This window comes from Numida meleagris, chromosome 13 (assembly GCF_002078875.1).
Source record: "Numida meleagris isolate 19003 breed g44 Domestic line chromosome 13, NumMel1.0, whole genome shotgun sequence".
Lineage (NCBI taxonomy): Eukaryota > Metazoa > Chordata > Aves > Galliformes > Numididae > Numida > Numida meleagris.
This window is the reverse complement of record NC_034421.1, coordinates 15,423,149-15,443,347: the sequence shown is the minus strand read 5'-3', so window position 1 is coordinate 15,443,347 and position 20,199 is coordinate 15,423,149. Positions and strand designations below refer to the sequence as shown.

At 41.7% G+C, this 20,199-nt stretch overlaps 1 protein-coding gene across 8 annotated transcripts in view; it reads left to right on the top strand.

The window, feature by feature from the left end:
- DNAH3 (dynein axonemal heavy chain 3) overlaps window positions 1-20,199 on the top strand; it is a 65,653-nt gene that overhangs the window by 9,180 nt on the left and 36,274 nt on the right. For all 8 annotated transcript variants that reach the window (XR_002443182.1, XM_021411823.1, XM_021411819.1 and 5 more), the window contains 19 exons: window positions 21-210; window positions 1,853-2,048; window positions 2,979-3,104; window positions 4,818-5,013; window positions 6,203-6,382; window positions 7,070-7,206; window positions 7,371-7,476; window positions 8,496-8,674; window positions 9,725-9,909; window positions 10,584-10,707; window positions 11,293-11,446; window positions 13,038-13,182; window positions 13,507-13,718; window positions 14,019-14,110; window positions 14,509-14,623; window positions 15,548-15,664; window positions 17,368-17,547; window positions 17,865-18,001; window positions 18,680-18,881. Coding sequence is in view for 7 of the 8 variants with exons in the window: in XM_021411823.1 (XP_021267498.1) it covers window positions 21-210; window positions 1,853-2,048; window positions 2,979-3,104; window positions 4,818-5,013; window positions 6,203-6,382; window positions 7,070-7,206; window positions 7,371-7,476; window positions 8,496-8,674; window positions 9,725-9,909; window positions 10,584-10,707; window positions 11,293-11,446; window positions 13,038-13,182; window positions 13,507-13,718; window positions 14,019-14,110; window positions 14,509-14,623; window positions 15,548-15,664; window positions 17,368-17,547; window positions 17,865-18,001; window positions 18,680-18,881 (2,973 nt within the window). In the remaining variant the exon portion in view is untranslated. The remainder of the gene's footprint in view (window positions 1-20; window positions 211-1,852; window positions 2,049-2,978; window positions 3,105-4,817; window positions 5,014-6,202; window positions 6,383-7,069; window positions 7,207-7,370; window positions 7,477-8,495; window positions 8,675-9,724; window positions 9,910-10,583; window positions 10,708-11,292; window positions 11,447-13,037; window positions 13,183-13,506; window positions 13,719-14,018; window positions 14,111-14,508; window positions 14,624-15,547; window positions 15,665-17,367; window positions 17,548-17,864; window positions 18,002-18,679; window positions 18,882-20,199) is intronic.

Sequence of the window (20,199 nt, the reverse complement as noted above, 5' to 3'; positions counted from 1 at the left end):
TTTTAAACGTTGTTTTGTAGCGGTACTGCTACTACATACACAACGGAGTGCGGGAGGACATGCTGGCCCCTCAGGATGAGGAAGTGATTAATGTAATTTTAAAGCAAATTCCAGCTCATATTCTTGCTAACCCCTGTCTGGAGAATTCTCTTGTGAGTTTAAAAGAAGAGATTAAGGAAGACTATCGTATCAGCCTCATGAAAGCCATTGGTAAGACTCGTAATCTCTTGCTGATTTAGAATTTGTAAACTGTTGCCCTTGGAAAGCAAGACTCCTTTGTTCTTAGCACCGTGGAGAGTTCTTTCAGGGTCAGCAGAACTGCAGTGGATGGATGAGAGGAAGTCCTCATTCTTTCTGAAGTTCCATACTGAACAAATACCTGTGTATTTAACCTCTGCCAAAGAGAAAACAGTCTCATAAATTAGACTTCAGGCTCTCTTTTTCTGCACATATATCCATTTTCTTTCCGTACAGCACTCCAGTAGGTTTGGAGCCTGTTAGGGAACTTGATACAAACACAACATAGCGGTGATGACTCGAGAGATATTCAGTGTGCTTTTGGGAAGAGTATGTAGAGGGGTGGGAGGGGCAGAACTATTCATTCCCAGTACGAGGGAATTGCAAAAGGAGGTGATGGCAATGCAGAAAAGGGAATATCTGTGCTGGTTCTCGTTCCTGGGGCACGGGCTGGCAGGAAGGCAGACTCGGGCAGATCTGCTGGTCACAGAGTGCTGGCCAGATGTGAGCAGAACAGAGAACGAGGCCGTGACGAGTGCTTTGGTGATAGAGAATTACTTCTGGTTCTACTTCGTGTAGAGTGAATCATGCTTATAACAAGGGTTTATCTTCTATAAAATGGTGGGAGGTAAGAATCAATTTTAGTTTTTACCGAATCAGAGAACTGGTTTACAAATGAAAGGTGTTTCCTCGAAACTTGTACCTGGCAGCGAGCAGTGCCTGCTGCTCCAGGTGAAACCGGCCATCAGTGCAGCAACCTGTGGAGCTACCATTCCTTTTTGACTTCTGCAGAAGCTGTGTTCTAAGGCATGGCATTTATTTCCACCTGCGTTGCGGTGAATAGAGAACAATCCTTTTCCTCTTTAAACGCAGATGCCGCGTTTGGCAGCATTCAGCTTTCCCTCTTGTGAAACACTTTTAGTTGTTTTATATGTTGACTGGCAAGTATTTGTAGCCTCTTATTCACAACAGCATGGAAAGAGGAGACTGGACAGTTTTCAGATGGCTTTCTGTAGCCTCCGATATCCAAATAACCTTTAACTTGCTTGTCATTGGTGGCACAGTTTCAGTGTTTGTGGTTCCCTTACATGGTGGGTGTGCAGATCTCACGAGGAGGGGTTGTTCTTCGGGGCCGGCAGTGCCAGGGCTCTGTCCTCTGGGAGAGAATTCACATCAGCCCTTTAAACATCACGTTCTTCCTAGGTGCAGTGAGTGATTCATACTATGATTTCTGTGTTTCACAAACATTTAAGAAGCTTTCTAAAAATCCTGCTTGAAAGGGGGATATTTCCACCCTCAGTTTATGGACCAGGAAGGAAGTGAAGCATTAAATACACAGGTTGGAAAGGCAGGATGAAAAGCTGTTTCTCCTGCCTCCCGTTTTTAGAACCAGGGCCAGACCCTGTGTTTTTTTTCTGAACTAACTTTATATGTGTGTTGGTAATTTGATTATTGTGCTGTATTTCATTGTGAAAACCTATAAGTGACTTCATGACAATGCGCACATTTTAAATGAAGAATTCCATGCTTTATGAACTATGGAGAGACTGCGTTTTTATATGTAGGTTTGACCATGCATGCAATCTCACCACGATATGTGTCTGACCTATTCTAGTTGATTACATCTTGATGGATCCAGCTGAGAGAGAGAGACTTCTGATTGGAAGCACCCCACGTCCTTTTCCCCAGAGGGTCATCCGGGCACCCATCCCATGGCACAGCTCCTACAAAGAAGTGAAAAGCTGGAATGAAAGCAATCTGTTCATTGTGAATCCACTGATGCACGCTTTACATCAGCTTTGGCTTTCTGAGTAAGAAATCACAATTAAAATAAGCACGTTCGGATTTTATGGCTTCGTTAGAGAGTGCGTCTGCTGACTTCATGCTGCAGAGCTCTGGGTGGGGGCAGTGGAGAGAAAATGACAAAATCTCCTCTCTGTTTTCTGGAGATTGTTTTGTTTTCAGAGCCTGCAGGATTCTCAGCCATGGAATGGTGGTTTCCAGGAGACTCTGAATGCAAGTGAGGAATGTGGACTCAGTGCTGTGGAAAGATCATCCCTTCTGTTAAATGGTGTTATCCCAAAGTTAAGGCTCAATGCTCACTAGAATAGTACTGTGGAATTCTCACCATTATTCCTGAAATTAACAACAGAAAAGCTTTCGCCTCTCCTCAAACCCAGTCTGTTTCAGGTGTCTGTGGTTGGAAGCTGTTCTGGGGACTTTGGAAAACTGAGGCGTGTTTTCTTGGGGAGTTAAATATGGTAGTTAGTAATCCTGGTAACTTTCTTTTTCCGCTTAAGCGTTGATGAAATGTAGGTGTTTTTTTCTCCTAGAGGGTGGCCAGGATAGGTGCTTTTTACTATTAACGTGGAGCAGAAGCAGGAGGTGTCATCCTGTGTGCTCTTACTGTCTGGATACACTAATAAATCTAGAAAAAAATACAAGAAATTATTCTGACCATTTTATTGAAAATTAACATAATTTGAAATCTGACAAATGCAAAATGAAATTTGCGAAGCTCTTTACATTTGCTAACTGCAAAGAACAATCAAGCAAACAAACAAACAAAATCTATTAAAAATGCACTTGCTGGACACGTTGGCAGTGACGTGACTTGTATAAACGAAGAAGTTTTGTTTGTGTTTATAAGTTCATCCTAGACCTTCCGGACTGCGTATCATGGTGGGTTTTTGTTTGTTTAATCAGGGGTCCTTAAAGCATCTGCTCGTTGCTTCCCATAGGTACAGTTGTCTGAGGTTTGTTCGCACTGAAGAAATCCTTGGTGGGGATCTGCCGCTGCTGCCGGCTGAGTTTGTGGACACCATCCGCAGACACTGCGTGGAAGCTCACAATGTTCTTCTGAACAAGTCAGTGGCACGAACAGTGACAATAGAGAAATAGGCATCTTAGGGTCTGATCTATGGCAAGGGCTGCACATTCCAGATTTTGACTTCTGACATGAAGTAGCAGTAAATTTAACTTGTGTGTAGAAGAGTTAGAGTTCTGTTTTAATTAATGTAAGTGAGAACATGATTACATTTCAGTTTCCACTCATATGGACTTCAGTTGCAAGATGAAGATCCTTAGGTATACATTACAGATCCTCACTAGGTAAAATGAAGTACAAAATTCTCACTGACTGCAGCAGTAGGCAGGCCACTCCCATTCTGACCCAGGACCACACTGCTGTCAGTGGAATGCTCCCCTTGTTTGCAGGTATGCTCACCTGTAAGTCCTTGCATCCTGAGACATCTCTGAGACAGGAAAGAAATACCGAAGCAGAGAAGTAACCTTGGTTTTAGGCAGATGGCGTTGATGGCTTCGGAAAGTTTTTATACTGTCTGTACTCTGGTTAGTAAAGTGGAACCACACAAAACCGTAGACCCATTCATGTTCACCTGTGAGAAAGTAAGTGGTCCAACCAATTAATATTTCGGAGTGTTAGAAATGCAGAATGTTGTTGGACAGTATATTTTGGGGATTGGATTTATTTTACAGCTTTGCTCCCAATAACGTATAATTTGAAAGGTAAATCGACTTTCTTATTTATTTCAGTACATTTGGAATAAACCTGGAAGCCTTTGGATTGCAAGTGTTTCCTCAGTTGTGAATGTTTGCCCCAAACTGGCTTTAACCTGCTCGTTTTGCTTTGGTGTGAAACTGTTGAAATCAGTTAAATGCAGACTAATGGAAATGATTTCTCTTCATGCTGTTTACAAAGGAAACAAAGAAAAGAAGTCCATGATTAGATGTGTTTCCTTTTAAAAGTTGTTTCTTGCTTCAGTTTACTGAGAATGCTCGTTAAGCCCTATCTGTTTCAAAGGATTTTCAGAATATATGGTGTATGACTGAGGCTGAAAGGCTCTGGGCTAATGAAATCTGTCCCACAGTCTGCACAGCCTCTAGAGGCTGTTTATTGTAGTTGTTTTTTATGTTCAATAAAAGATATATTTAAAAAAAAATAGGGAGAAACTGGGGAGCTTTTTTTTAAACAGATCTTAGACTGAGATGGCACTAGTCCCAGTCACGGGCTCTTGAACCAAAGGGGAAAATGAACAATAGAGGAAAACATCTGGGTGCTGAGGGAGCTGTTGGAACTATGAGGGTGCTCACGCCAGAGCAAATGGGAATAAACTGACTGGGTGGGCTGGAAACTGGGAGGAAGGGAGTCTACATCTGCTACCTGCCTGCAGTAGTTGTGACAGGAAACCTGACTTTCTTCTGTATGGAAATGAGTCATTTAAAGAAAGAGATGATGTGCTGGTTGGTGGCTTCATTCTGTCACTCAGGATCTCAAGGCTCCCATTTAATGCTGATCATTTGTCACCACTGTTTCGTCTGTTTCATATTCATTTAAGCTAATATTAGGGGCCAATGATAACAAGTATCTTTTCCCTAAAAAATAAAACTTCTCCAAGTAATGGCCGATGCAGTTTTGTCTGACATCTAGTTATCAATTCTTTGCTCGCTTTTTGGGTTTTCCTCATTCTTCGGGTGGTTTCCGAGCTTAGATTTCATTGCAAGGAGCAAGGGAAATCTGAGAAGCTTTTAAAAACTTTGTCCGCATTGTTTTCCTTTAGGTGGATCCCAACTTGTGCATCCATTTTACTTGATGAGAAGAGGAAATGGCTTCATTTTGCTCCTGGAAATGACTATGATTCACCTCAGCAAATCGAGAGCTACTTTAGCTCAGTGGCGACTCTCATGTCCTTACAGCTCCGTCAGATGGTGGTCAGCTCCTTGGAAGACCTGTTGGCGCTTTTTATGATTCATGAGGTGTGTGCTGTGAGGTGCATCTCTGCTTACAGTTTCCGGTGTTAAGTGGGGACAGCAATTCATACAGTCACAAAACACAATTCTCTTTGAGGGCTGAAACACTCCAGATAGCTTTTGCCTTACTGGAATAGGGCTGGGTCCTGCAGATCACTGTTCCTACTCGGTGGATTTTGGTTGGATGGTCAAGAGCTGTTTACTCAAATAATGATTTTCCAGGCCAAGGGTTATAATTAACTGAAAGAGTTTTCAACTCTGTCACGAGTGGATGTGCATTGTTTTAATGGCATTTTTCGGTTTTATTTGTAGTGACCTTAACCTGGCCAAACACTGCTCTTATAAAAGCACACAACTGATCCCCTCACACATCAGAAGTGAACAGTCGTGTATGTGACCCTTTGCAGAGAGAACTTGTGTTTGGTGTCCCTGCCTATACCAGATGAGTGCCCTGTATTATTTCAAGCAATGCACTGAATTATGAAAACGGACATCAGACTGCAAGGGATTCTGTAATTCTTTTAGTTACCATACAGTTGTCTCTTAGTGGAAGTGAGTTCTTTAAATATCGGGTCATGCAGAATATCTACCGTGATAAGGCAACAGGAACCGTAACGAGTATGGCAACTGAGATATTGCATGGCAGGCAGAGGATCAGGCGGGATGCGCCGCGACGAGCTTCGCCTTGCGTCCGGCTGCTGCTGCTTTGCGTTTGGTTCTGTGATTCTTACAGCTTCTGCATTACGATTCTAGTCGTGGATTAGCATTTAGTTACTGTAAAAGCAATTTGGGGGTAGGACAGTTCTTATTAACCATCAAGGCAATTAAAGCAAACAACAAAACCTTACAGAATCTTGTATTTGATGCTGGGTTTTATTTCTGATAAGCATTATTAATGATTTTTTCTTTGCTTTGAGTTTTAGTTCTGCGTGGTAATTAACACTTCTGTTACTGCAGTAAAAACTGAGGCAATTAGGCTTAGCTCCAGTTTCCTAATTCCAGCTCTTACAGATTCATTTAGGAGCTGGCATCTGAAAATCTTGTGTATTGGTGCAGCAGAGTTCTGATTAAGAGTCGGTGCAGAAAATCCCATCAGTGCTCTGTAGTTAAAGGAGAGGGGACGTGGATTATTTTTAAATGATTACAGTTATAATCCATTTATTTGGCATGTTCAATTCTCATTCTTTTCCCTAAGGATGGGAGTGATTTTGCAGAACCCTATCAAGAAATGCAGTTCTTTTTACCTCCAATACTAATAGTCAAACTCAGTGTGGAAGAACCCAAGATTGTCTTTGAGCCGCCTCTGAAAGGATGTTGGGATTTAATCAGTCTTTGCTTCCGGGAGATCCTACAAGGTGCTGAGGAGCTTCCAAAGGTACTGGATAAATTGCAGCTATGTATAAAATACAACGTGAATTAAAAAAAAAAAGTTACCAATAAAGCAGAACACTCAAATACACTATAGCAGTAAGGCTCATAGAATCATAGAATGGCCTGTGTTGAAAAGGACCTCAAGGATCATCGAGTTTCAACCCCCCTGCTGAGTGCACGGTCACCAACCAGCAGACCAGGCTGCCCAGAGCCACATCCAGTCTGGCCTTGAATGCCTTCAGGGACGGGGCATCCACAACCTCTTTGGGCAGCCTGTTCCAGTGCGTCACCACCCTCTGAGTGAAAAACTTCCTCCTAATATCTAACCTAAATCTCCCCTGTCTCAGTTTAAAACCATTCCCCCTTGTCCTATCACTATCTGCCCTCATGAACAATCGTTCCACTGTATACACTGGAAGGGAAGCCATCCAGAGAGACCTGGACGGGCTGGAGAAGTGGGCCCATGAGAGCCTAATGAGGTTCAACAAGGCCAAATGCTGGGTGCTGCACTTGGACCGGGGAAATCCCAGGTATTGATACAAACTGGGTGAAGAACTCCTTGAGAGCAGCCCTGCGGAGAAGGACTTGGGGGTCCTGGTGGACGAGAAGCTGGACGCGTATAAGGAAGTGCGTTTTGTGTTATAGAAGATACAGTAAATCCTATCCCATCATTTGCAATGATTCCCTTTAGGTAGAAAGACTTCTCTTTCCACAACTGAAAAGAGACGATCTTGCTCTCAGTACAGTCAAACCAGGCGAACTGGTGTTTGCAGAGTATATAAACAAAATTGAAAAGATCTTTGAGAGCAACACGCTTGGTCCACGGAGGTAAGTTTTGTCTGTTGACTCTTTTGCCCATCCAAATTCCCACGTTCCTAACAACACTGATCTGTTTGACTCAAACATTAAACAGTTTGAGCCGATTTGTTTCTTGCTATAGCGAATCTTCACCTTGGAATCTTGTGTTTGTTTTTGTCATCTTCTGTGTTAAGGTATTTAAACGCGTACAGGAAATACAGCCATCTTTTGAACAGCAATGCACAGCAAGATGTTACGGATTTCTTGAACACAGGTCCATCCTTAGGAGCTTTAAGAGAGGTAATATGTAACTGACAACATGCATCGTGTAGCAGCTAACACATCACAGCTGTGGGTCACTCCAAAAGTAATGCCTCCTCTTTATTCCCATGGGAACTACAACGGATACTAAGAGCACAGTAGTGCTATTTGATGGAGCAAATTCTCAGCTACAAAACACTGCTTTTCAACACAGTCACCACCACTAGCTGTGCATTTTTACCGGCAGTGAACAACAGCTGCATGCCACGCTCGTACAGATCTGCACCAGCAGAGATGCCCCACTGTCTCTGTCACCACTGCAGAAACGCAGCACCCGCCCCTCGCTGTGCCAACACCTACTGCTGGGTATCCTTCAACGTTCATAACCATCGATGAGTGTCAGTGGGTGCCATTTTTGGTGCATGGAGGAATTCAGTGAGACCCCTTTGCTTCATCTGCACTTCCATTCTGTCAGAATGCACCATTCTGTCGGGTCTGTCACGCAGCAATAAAAAGTAATGGAGTGTTGGTGGGAAGGTTCAACCCCTACTGCCATCCCACCAACATCTGCCTCTGATGTTGTAGGCCATCACAATAAAGCAGGAGGCATTACTTTTGGAGCAGCCCTCATACATTGCTGTTCTGAAGAATTTCCATTCAGATGGTTTGTTTTATCCTTGGGAACACCTGGGAATCCGTCTCAGTTTACGTAGTCCCTTACTCTGTAGGGCTGCTATACCAGCGGAGAAGGCTGTTTCTCTCTGGCCTTCTTCTCTGGGTTGTGTTGGGTGACATGCCGGGTGGAAGACTGCCCAGAGGAAATCTGGATCTTGCTACTCTTTTGGCTGTCTTGTCCTTAGCCCTGCCCACTTTCTGTGCTGTATTTGTGAGTTAACCTCTGGCTGAATACTTTCTGAGGCATCTTACGATGTTCCATATACAGTGTTCTCCTGGGTGTTTTCAGCTGTTTCCTTGGTGGGAATTAATTAGTTGTTGTTTAGCATCTTTTGTCTGTAACTTGAAGGACAAACATCACATTTATTCTTTTCCATTTGTAGAAGATTGACAGCTTAACAGAACTGAAAAGAGAGATTGCTTCCATGCGTGTCACTGTCCCTCTGGCCATGTTCTGCCTGGATGCTGCACAGCTGAATGAGGAGCTCTGCATTCGGACTCAAAATCTTAGAGATGCATTGATTGAATTTGAGGTGACGGAAAACAGAGAGTTAAATAAAAGGTGCGTGTTGTTGATTGTTGCTGCTGTGTGTCTGTGTCTGAGATAGCTGCATTCATCTGCTGCCTCTTCTGCCAGTACCGGGTGTGCACAAGGAAGGACCCCAAGCTGAGTGTGTGGAAGGAGCAGGAACGCTTTCCCTGCTGGCGCCCAGCTAAAGCATCATGAAGAATGCAGTGTGTAGTGAAGCTTCTGTTGTATCTGACTTCTTTTTTTTCTAGGAAAGTAGCAGTTCTGATTACATACTTGTGGTAAATTTAAGAATAATACATCTTTTTAAATAAAATGAGGATATAATTTGACTTTATTCTGATGGGATAGTCGTGGATCTCTGAATTCAAAGAAAATACTAGCAAGGAAAGAATTCTTTCACAGTGAATAGAGACAGACAATAGCTGGTTTTGTTTCTGTTTCAAAGAGAAGGTTCACCCCACTTCACCAGGAGATGCTTTTCGGGTGAGAGCAGATGTTCTGCAGTGGGGCCTCTGTGTCTCCACTTGCTGGGGGGGATCTAGACCACGAACTCATCTGGGAGGCCCGGGCTGGCTTCAGCTGGAACCTGGAACCAGGAAACTTACTGCTTCTGCCAGAGAGGGAAAATAACAGGATTTGTCCCGTGTTTTTCATTCCTCATGTAAAAAATAATTTTTAAAATTGATTTTTTTAATAGTCTTTATACTTTGTTTCATGCCATGCACCTGATTTTATTTTTGTGGAATAATTAAATAAGCTCTTGCTTACTACTTTGAAACATTTATTTCTGCCACGAATCAGGTCTTGAAAAAGAGAATTCTAAACCTATAGGAAATAAACTGTTAATGTGCTGCTGTTGTTAATTTGGAGCCAATTTAATGATCGCTTTATTATTTATCAGTTCTTGTAAACGCAGCAGAATACTGATTCTGCAGGGTAGAATATAATTCTTAATAAATGTATATCTGTTGTGTGTATTCATCTGAATAACGTATGTTTAAAGGATAAACTTCACAAACAGAATCTTGCATCTCTCTTCACTTACGGACGCAGTTACATGCCTGTTTGTTGTTTTTGTAGGATTTGTGAAGAATATAATTCAATTGCAAACAGATTGAGCAAGCTGCCTCTGAACACGGAAGAGCTAGTGGAGCTGGATGCCTACTTAAAGAAATCCAGTCGAGTTACTGCTTCCAAACTGAGGCGGGACGTCTCTGAAGCCACCTACAGACTGCAGTTCCTCATGGACTATGCTGATCTTTCTAGTATGTCACAGTTCCAGACTGTAACAGTCTCCATATGAAAATATTCATAGGTAGATCCTGGGCTCTTTGTGGAAAAACAAATCTTCTAGAATGAAGATGAAAGACTGCTCACTGAGGGCTGCATGAGTCTGCAGTGGTATAATAACCGAGTGTGCTGAACAAATAGAAAAATATGGAGATGGAAATGCCAACCCACTGTAGTTATGATGCTGTAGCTTGTGTGAATCTTTCAGTGTTTATACGCTGTGGAATAAAAATGATGTAAACATTACGTTATCCACTTCATGTAGGTGTAATCTACATATTTAGTTTGGAACTATCTGCCACTTTATGCACTTGGACTCAAATATCATTTAATGGAGTACGTACTCTGGCAAACTGTTCTTAGTGATTGCTCTGTCTAGCTAATGTCTAGAAGTTTATGTTCTTCACTTGATTTTAGAGTTTTGCTATCAGCCTAACTTGTTTTAGCAAGAAGTTCTTTATACAGCAAAGATAACTCAGCCAGGAGCTTGAAGAACTTCAGAGGAAACTCATGCCTAACTTACTTATTCCTGAATGCAGTCTTATCTGTCTTTTGCTTATACTTCCCAACAGCCAATCTGTTTGGTCATTTGTTAAAAGGTAGTTTCTTCAAGACGTCTATATATGTAATTTTCTTTTTTTTTTTCTAGGTTATGACATGCACCTCAATAGCACGGTTCTCCATTGGCCTAATCAGATCGAGGTAATGTTTGACAACAGTAGAGATGAGCTGAGCAGCAGGAGGGATCATGCAGAGATGGTATTGATGGAGCGGTACGTTGTTAGGGCATTCTGTTTCACTGGATATTTTTAAAGAAAAAGAACACCTCATTATCAGTAAAAGAGATAATTTCAGATAAGTACAACTTGGCAGTGGGAAAATAAAGGAGAAAGCTGGTTGGAAATACAATGGAGATTTCAGAAAAATGTTATTGATCAGGGTAAATTAGAACATACTTTAAAAGGTCTGAAAGGAGAAATGAAGGATATTGCTAGAATAGTCATAATGATGTCCTGTTACATGTGTAATTCTGCCTTGTTATACCATTTGGTTCAGCATTACAGATGGCTTTTTCACTTTGTACCTTTCTTTTTGCATTGCTCCTTTATCTCCTTTAGGTAGTAAAAGTAGTAAATATAAGTGGGCTGGGTCAGTTGGGAGGTTTGAGAATGAACTTGGAATTAAGTGTCTAGTATTGACGCAGCTGATGAATGGGTTTTGACTGGAGCCTGTACTTACTTTGTACTAGTACTGGGATCACATTTCATTTGAAACTGTTTGTTGTAATTCATAAAATAACTGAGCCCTGAAAAGGAGCAGAACAGAGCACCGTGTCACCCCAGCTGTCTTTACCTCAGGTGTTCGCAGTTTGATGAAACCCTTGAAGATTATAATAGAGAACTAGAAGGCTACAAAAAGCGCGAGGTCCTGACCATAGAAGAAATGAAGAGCAACGCTGAGAAACTGAAAGAGTTCAATAAGAATCTAGATGAAGCAGTGGCTGAACTCGAGGTTAGTGTTTTTTTGTCAGCTATGAGGTGGGCTTCAGCGTACGGGATGAACAAATGTTTTTCAGGGCTCTGGTCGTATCTTGTCAAGCTGACTTAATGATTGCCAAATTCAGGAACGTGTGGCTGATATCTTCTTATCCCCATAGGCAGTACGACTGCTGAGTTGAAAAACGTATTCTGGGGAGGAAAAATATTAAAGTTCTTTAAATTGAAAAACTGACTTTCAGTATTTCCCAGCAGTCAGTAGCAGCAGGCTGCTGCCCATGGGAAGCAGCTTTTCAGACAGAGGTGGCAGGAGGTGAGCGCTGCGGAGGGGCCGTTTGCCCTGAGCTGCTGTTTGTGCTATTGGAGCTGCTTATCAGTCCCTCTGCTTATTCTCTACTTAAAACCACTTGTTTTCCAGCTCCTTGTATCATTTCTGGAAGCTGCCCATATACATTAAATATGAATTATAGCACAGACAGGAAAGTTTTCAGATGATAGAAGGAAGCTGAACACCGAGATTACTAGATTCTATTAGAGCTCTCCAGCCAGTATACTGTGTGGTTCTGGGCTCAGCAGTTTCTTGGCTGTGCCTCTGCTGGGAACTAAGAGTGGTTACCTTTGAAAGATCTCACAGGTGAGATCACAGTGAGTTGAGATTTCTGTATATATGGAGCCTTAAGGATCAAGCTTTTAATGAAGTTCTGCTCAAAAGAGAAGGCTGGACCAATGAAATCAGTTTGGGATTTACATAAAATGCTTTAATCCCTACGTATCGACAGTTGTAATCTGACTTGGAGGCACCCAGTACATCCAGCTGGTGTGAGTGAACAGCATTGCTGTGTTGTAGGTAGAGCAGAGTAAGTTATTAAATTGGTGAAGTTTCTTACTACGTGTTCACAATGAGGGATGCATCCACACAATATAAGTGACACTGAGTGAATCCATGAGGTTAAAAATTATCTTGAAATATGAATCTTTATTTCTCTGCCTACAGCTCACACTGAATGACTACAGGTATTAGAAGAGGTCTGCTGGCTTTGTAAGAATGCAGACTTAGGATTTGATCTGAACTCAGGCAGTGTTTGTGCTTCCTTTCCCTACCCATAAAATGAAGAAGGCAGTACTTTTCTCTAAATCTTTGCATGTTCATTTATACTGCAGGCAGTTTTGGACAAAGTATGCTATTATGAATAGATGCAGCAATGAATGATTTATTTGGTTGGAGTTCCCAAATGCTTCTGTAATACAAGCTCAAAACAAGTGATCCCAAGTGAAGACAATTCCTGTGTGCCTGTGTGACTGAGGAGCTTGCATCCAAGGTTCAGAGTGGCTCGGTAGCTTGTGAGACATTGTGCCACTGCACATCGTGGTGTGATATCTCTTTCACAGTTATTTGAGTAGTAAAAGATGCCAACAAATAACGAGGGGAAGTTACAAGAACACATCTACCTAAAAGCCCTGGGCAGAAGTATACATACGTGGCTGGCTTTGATGTGTAAAAAATTCTAACCAAAGTTACCTATTAGCAAGTTTGTTTTGTTTTTAGTAGTAGGAATCTTTGACAGAAATAAGATTTTTAATACTTTTTTTTTTTTTTTTAATTAAAGGCAATAAATAAAGAAGAGGAGTTACTTGAGCGGCAGAAGAGTTACTTTCCTTTACTGGAGATTATAATCACAAAGAAACAGCCCATTGAGCAACTTTGGCTAACAGCATATGATTTTCATAGCAAGTCTGAGGAGTGGATGCAAGGTGAGGCATTGATGAAACGTGTCATTTTCTGATATTTAAGTAGAAGCTGGAAGGGTTGCCCAGTTGTGAGAAAACAGTTTTGAAGAGAGAAGCAGTGGATTCCAGCACCAAAACAGAACTGTTGGCATGGACTTTGCAGTGAGATTAAACAAACAAAACCCAACTGATTATTATCTAATAATTTTTCTCTATCTCTAATAATTTTTATAAAAAATAAAATCATCTCTAATTATTATCTCATAATTAGAGGGAAATTATGAGAAATAACTGTAGATGATCCACCCTGAATTGCTCACTCTGTTCTTTTTATGTTGCCGCATTCAGGATTTCTCCAGGAATTGAATGCTGATGAGATTACTGAAGAAATTGGAAACATGTGGAGAACTATGTACAAGCTCAGCAAGAGTTTTCCAGACTTGGCCGGGCCTAGACGCTTAGCAGAAAGCACAAAATACAAGCTCGATAAGTTTAAACAGCATCTTCCTGTCCTGTCCCTTGTCTGCAATCGTGGAATGAAGGAGAGACACTGGGAGCAGGTGCTTCAGACTCTGCCCTGCCTGGCTGTGTTCTGCCTCAGGCGCTGGCGGCTCGGTGCTGCACGTGCTAGGAGTAGTTCCGTGTGGCACCATGAGAAGATCTGTGTTCTTTTGCTTTGTAGATCAAGTTCTGAAATTTTTCATGGTACAGGTCTGAGCTCCTTTGAAGTAATAATTTTTGGCAGAAAATGGAATCGGATGGTTACATGAGCACTGTTCAGCATTTATTTCTTGCTGTTTGAAAAATCTGTTACAGGCGTACATCTTGGTAATAGATATTACTTCTTACTTTATTTTCAGATTAGTGAAATTGTAGGATGTGAAGTCAGACCCAGTGAAACTACTACTCTTCAAAACATGCTGGAATTGGGACTCTCAAAATATATTGATCAGTAAGAAGCCTACTCTACGCTTTTTCATGTTTTCTTTTAGACAATCACTATTTCGTAGGCTGGATAGCAAATTCTAGTTTTAATCTTTTTGTGTGTTAAGAACTTCCATGTTTTCACTGCTGTATTTTAACAAAGTTCGGATGGAACTGTCAGATGTCTTTGCGTAACCAAGGCAACAAAAAAAAAAGGTCATATTCCCATACTGCTTAATTTCTGCATTCAGAATTTTCTGTCTGTATTTGTCTCTAAATTAATAAGATTTCTCTAACCCGGTGAGCTTGGAAGTGCATAAATATTCCCTCAAGTAAGAATCTGTGTTACTACTGAAAAATGCATATAAAAGTTAGTAGCTCATCTGTTGGAAAAGCATTTCAAAGATATGCTTTATTTCAACTTAGGCTGGAACTCATTGGAGCAGCTGCAAGTAAGGAGTATTCTTTAGAAAAATCAATAGAGAAAATGAAATCAGAGTGGGTCAACATGCAGTTCAATCTGGTGAATTACAGAGATACTGTGAGTAAATGTGAACTCTACATATGCATTGTTGAAAATAATTATTTTCATTTTCAGTATTGGAAGGAAGTTACTGTTGATTCATTGTAGCATGATGGAAAGTAGTATCGAACCCCAGGACCTGGGCAAATGTATCCGTTACTACATATTCTTCTATTTAGACCTTAGTGTCTGGGATCATTTGTGATCTCAGTGTATTCATCCCTAGAAATAGGTGAGGCTGAGAGCTTCTGCAATTTTGTATAAAAAGGTGAACAAAGGTGAAATGTTTCACTTGCCCAGAAGACACAGGAAATCACATACTGTGGAGAAGAGAAGGTTCCAGGGGGACCTTACAGCCCTTCCAGGACCTGAGGGGCCTATAGGAAAGCTGGGGAGGGACTTCTATAAGGGCAGGTAGCGACAGGACAAGGGGAAATGGCTTTAAACTGGAAGAGGGGAGATTTAGACTAGATACTAGGAAGAAATTCTTCCCTGTGAGGGTGGTGAGACACTGGCACAGGTTGCCCAGCGAGGCTGTGGATGCCCCCTCCCTGGAAGCACTCAAGGCCAGGCTGGGTGGGGCTGTGAGCAACCTGGGCTGGAGGGAGGTGTCCCTGCCTACAGCAGGGGGTTGGAACGAGGTGATATTAAAGGTCCCTTTCAATCCCAACCATTCTGTGATTCTGTGAAAAGGTGGTTATAAGTCACTAGCATCCCTGGCTAGCTTCCCCCTTGCAACACTGCTCTATCCCTTGACCTTTGAAATAGTGGTGCTCAGTAGAGAGACTGTGTCTGCGGGTGTTTCGGGCTCGCACAGTGCCTTGCTGCTTTCCTGCCTTCAGCCGTAAGAGAGCAGGGCGGCAGGAAGCAAAATGAGTGTGAGGTTGAAGAGCAGTGAAAAGGAGCAACTGCAATTTACCTTAAAATGTGATGTATTTGCAGAACAACAGCATCCTGTCGGCAGTTGATGACATCCAGCTTTTACTCGATGATCACATTGTTAAGACTCAGACGATGTGCGGCTCTCCCTTCATCAAAGCAATAGAAGCTGAATGCCGGGTAAGAAAAAGCTGGTTTGGTTGAGCTTGTGTGCCTCTCATGACATGGTTTCTCTAAGTGCTTTCAGGTGTTTTTGCATGAAAAGGAGTTGTACTTTTTAAACTGTTTTGAGGGAACACACATTCATATTTTTCTCCAAGAGCTTTGAATTGATGGTTTCCAAAGGTGTGCAAAGCTTGCTGTACAGCTAAAGCAAATCTAGCTGCTGATCCAGTCATTAAAAGGTCTTGGGAACGTGTCAGTTGATTTAAACAAGCCCTGCCTTGTGGTGTAATAAGACCCAGATCTGCGTTTGTGAGCGAAGATGTGCTTGTAACCCTCTGGTACTGTCACAGTGCATATTGAACCCGCTGTTTCAGAGGCCTGTAAAACCACACGGACTCAGCCTGCTGGTTCCATGTTCAGGGCATCCCCTTGTTGCTGGTCAGAGAGGAGGCACACAGTGGCGTTTCAGAGCGATCCTGGATTGCCATTCTGGTGATCTCTTTGCTTCTTATGCAGATCTCCCCACCCCTTGCTGTAAAAAGTGTTAGTGCAGAAATATGCCTATTGCTTATAAGGGATATTCGTATATTTTTTAAAATAATGCTTCTACCTTCTTTTAAAGCACTTCAGCTTCTCTTTTTTTTTTCTTTTTTTTTCTTTTTTTGGCAAGCAACTCCGGTTCCTTGATTTCCCAGTGTTGGTTCCTTCTTGATCATTACAATTTTGCTTTATGTGGTAAAAGATAATGTTCTTTGTTTCCCCAGTCAGAAAGTTTTTAGCTCTTAGATGGCAAATTTACAGCTGTGTGTAAGTTGCATGATTTGTCTTCTCGATGGCAGAGGTGGGCTAGGAGGCTTACAGCTGGCCCTTTGCTCTCGCAGCTGGTCTGACACAGCTTTTGGATGCTTGCTGCAAACTCGATCCAAAATTAGTTCCCAGCTGGAGTGCAAAGGCTCAGAAAGAAAAATCAGTGGGGTTTTTACTGTGGAACGCCTTGTAAGCCGCTGTAGGCTTCTCCACAAACTTCTGCCAGTACAAAAGTTGGGAACTGTGCCCAAGAAGAGTGATGATCTGCAGTGTAGAACAGACAAAATACAGTTTCACTTCCTCACAGCTGAAAAGCAGCCTTGTACAAATACTTGAAAAGCTTCTAGCTCCTCTGGTCTGCATATGGCCTGCATATTTATTTTGCAAGTGAGTGTGTGTGCTTCATTAAGACATAGTGTCCTCTCACCTGATGGCGAGCTGTAGATCCGTTTCGGCCAAATAACTCCTGTGAGGAGAATCACGTTGAAGAAAGCTGGAAGCATGAATCACAGCCCTATATTCCCTCAGATCTGAGTTGGAGAACTGTTTTATGACCTAATCGATTAATTTAAAGAGAAAGAGGTGTGGAATACAGTTCTGAACTGCTGCTAAATGAGAAATCTTTCATCAAACGAGTAGCGCTGATCAGATGGGTGTGGGACTCAGCCGTGCGTTAGTGGTGCACTGTCACTCTTGGGATGTTTAGGCTTTTTTCAACAAGGTTCTTTCCAGCAAGTCTGTCAGGGGAAACTGCTCCAGTGGTGTTTTTCCAAAGTCCCTTAACAAAAAAAACACAGAAATGCAGCACTGCATTACATTAGTAACTTGAGATTTTATACTGTTACTCTTCTAATCAATCTACAAGTTTAAGTGGCTGCTCGTAAGTCATAAATTAAATGTTTTCAATGCAGGCTTGGGAAGCGAAGCTGACCTTAATGCAAGACATTATAGATAGCTGGTTAAAATGTCAGGCAACGTGGCTGTATTTGGAACCAATTTTTAGTTCGGAAGACATTACAGCTCAAATGCCAGAAGAGGGCAGAAAGTTTGGTATTGTGGATACATACTGGAAGGACATCATGGCACAAGTGGTAAGTGCTTACATTTAATAAAGCGTGTATTTTTATGTATATCCAATAACATCATTATTGCTACCGTGACGATGTACCCGCTGTTTTTTAGAGCTAGCTGTTTGTATTTAAGTCACAAGAAGGTCTAAAAGGGAGTGAGAAAACTCAGACTAAAGCCCAGCAAAATCTGGTGTTGCAGTAAAAGGGCTTTGAGACTTCTCTGGAGGTTGGATATTGTAGGATGATTTAGAGCCCCAGTGACATTTTAATTTTAAATTGTAATGTACAAATGTTAGTAAACTTTTAGCAATTTGTACTGTGTATTTGTTTTTGTAAAGGTGAAAGACACAAGGGTACTTGTGGCAACTGAGCAACCCAAGATGTTAGACAGACTGCAGGAAGCAAACGCTCTCTTAGAAGACATTCAAAAGGGATTGAATATTTACTTGGAAAAGAAGAGATTATTTTTCCCAAGGTAAATTAATTAATCGGGGCTAAAAATCTATATGCTCTTTCAAACAATTTCTGCTGAGCTGGTAACTCACGTTTCATAAGCATATGTAGTGCCATGCAACAAATGTGTTCTGCTTTCCAGATTTTCATTAGTTTTTATCTGCTTGCGCTAAGTTTGCAGTGCCAGGGACAGGCAAAGGTGGGAAGAAATCTGCCTAGCATTGCTTGCATCTATGATTAGAAGCACTTCATCACTCCCAGGGCATTTTTGAGGCAAGGTGCTACTTTGCCATGGCTGGTCTGTAGTTGTATCTCTGCCTTACCTTCTTTGGCTGTACAGAGGTGTGTAGTACGCAGGGCTGATATGTGATTGTGAGGAACAGGATTCTGTGTTTTACCAGGTCTTTGTTGGCTGTGCTGATATATCTGCTCTTTCCAGAGTTTTGCGTGGGTTTGAGAAACCATCTTCTTTCTCCACTGCATAAGAAGGTCATGTTGAAATTCTGAAAAAAACCAACCGTTATAGGTTATATAATGTTAACCATAACTTAAAAGAAAGGGATCTGAGATAATAATTTCTCCTCTGTTACACTGACGTCCTAAGCAACAATAAAAATGATTTATTTTGCAGACATCAGATTTTTAATGACAGTTTTTGTGTTTGGAATGTTCATATTCATTAATTGTATTTTTCTGACAGATTCTTTTTCCTGTCTAATGATGAGCTGCTTGAAATACTCTCTGAAACGAAGGATCCCCTTCGAGTGCAGCCACATTTAAAGAAGTGTTTTGAGGGAATTGCTCAGCTGGAGTTCACAGAAAATTTGGAGATTCTAGGCATGATCAGTTCAGAGAAGGAAATCGTTCCCTTCATAGACAAAATCTATCCTACGAACGCAAAAGTAATTTCTTTTTCTTTCTATGGTATTAAATGCATGCTTTGCCTAAATTCTCTGTTTTTGGGGGAATGAAATTTAAAACATTTAGGATGAGATCGCTGAAGGTGTTTCGGAATAGTACACTAAAACAGAAAAGGAATAGTACACTAAAACAGAAAAGTGAGATGTAACAGTTTGGTAAATTCCTCTCGGCGCTTCTCTGCACCTTAACACATGTACTACTTAGGAGATGTGACACAAACACACTACGCATACATCTGAATAAGAGTGTGTGTGTATGGATAGGTGTGTTTATGGAACATGGCACAACGTGGCTGTAACACAGAGGAATGAGGGAAAAGAGGAATGCCACCGAGGAGGCGCAGCCCCTGTTCAGAGGGTGGCTGTGTAGCCAAGCCCAGGGACAGCCTGCCCTATTGTCCTGCAGGGCAGGCTGTGCTATAGAATGGGTTGGGCTGGAAGGGACCCTGCTGTCTGAATGCTGTTCTGCTACGCTCGTTAGACCTGCAGTAAACCTGGCAATAAAAAGCAGGAAAGCAGCAGGATAGGAAATGGCAGGAAGACGAGGGGAAAAAGTGTTGGATCTTGAACGACGCGATCTCTGTTACTGTACTCCTGTGGAAGTAATTCCCCCAGCTGCTGTACCAAAGGGGTAACTTGCCTTATCTTGGCTGTTGCTAAAACTAGTGGTCATTCACAAGAAAATTTGTACTCTAAATTATAATGGTGTGCTCTGAATATAAGTTACTTCCAAGATTGTTGAAGGTGAAATCAGTTCATCACAATTCCACTGTCTGCTGCAGTCTTCAAATTTGTAAGTGTTGAGAAGCACCTGGTGGATGGTTGGACTGGATGATCTTAGAGGTCTTTTCCAACCTTGGTGATTCTAGGATTCTATCTCATTCCCTCCTTTTTCTGTTCTTAAACTGAAGGTATGAAGGTGAATTGCTGAATGGTAACCAAAAAGAGATGAGAGGTGGGGAATGTTGTGAGGTCCAGATACCACCTTTTATCCCTTGAATCTTCCAGGAAGAAAATATCCTGTGTTAAAGTGACCAAGCTTAACTGACTGTGCCGGCTGTCATCTGCAGTTTTCTTTTATGGGAAACCCTGTGTGTTGATTCAGCTGGATTCTTTGCAGTTAGTTGATTTGCTTGCCTAAAGGCAGCGTTAAACTGCAGAAGTGCCTGTCAGAATCTGGAAAATTTCTTGCTATTTTTTCTCCTCCTAGATGATAGCAAAGTATATTAGAATCTACCATATTTCAAAAGATTTGTGCTTTAAAAACAACATAATCAGAGAATGTTTATTGACTTGACTG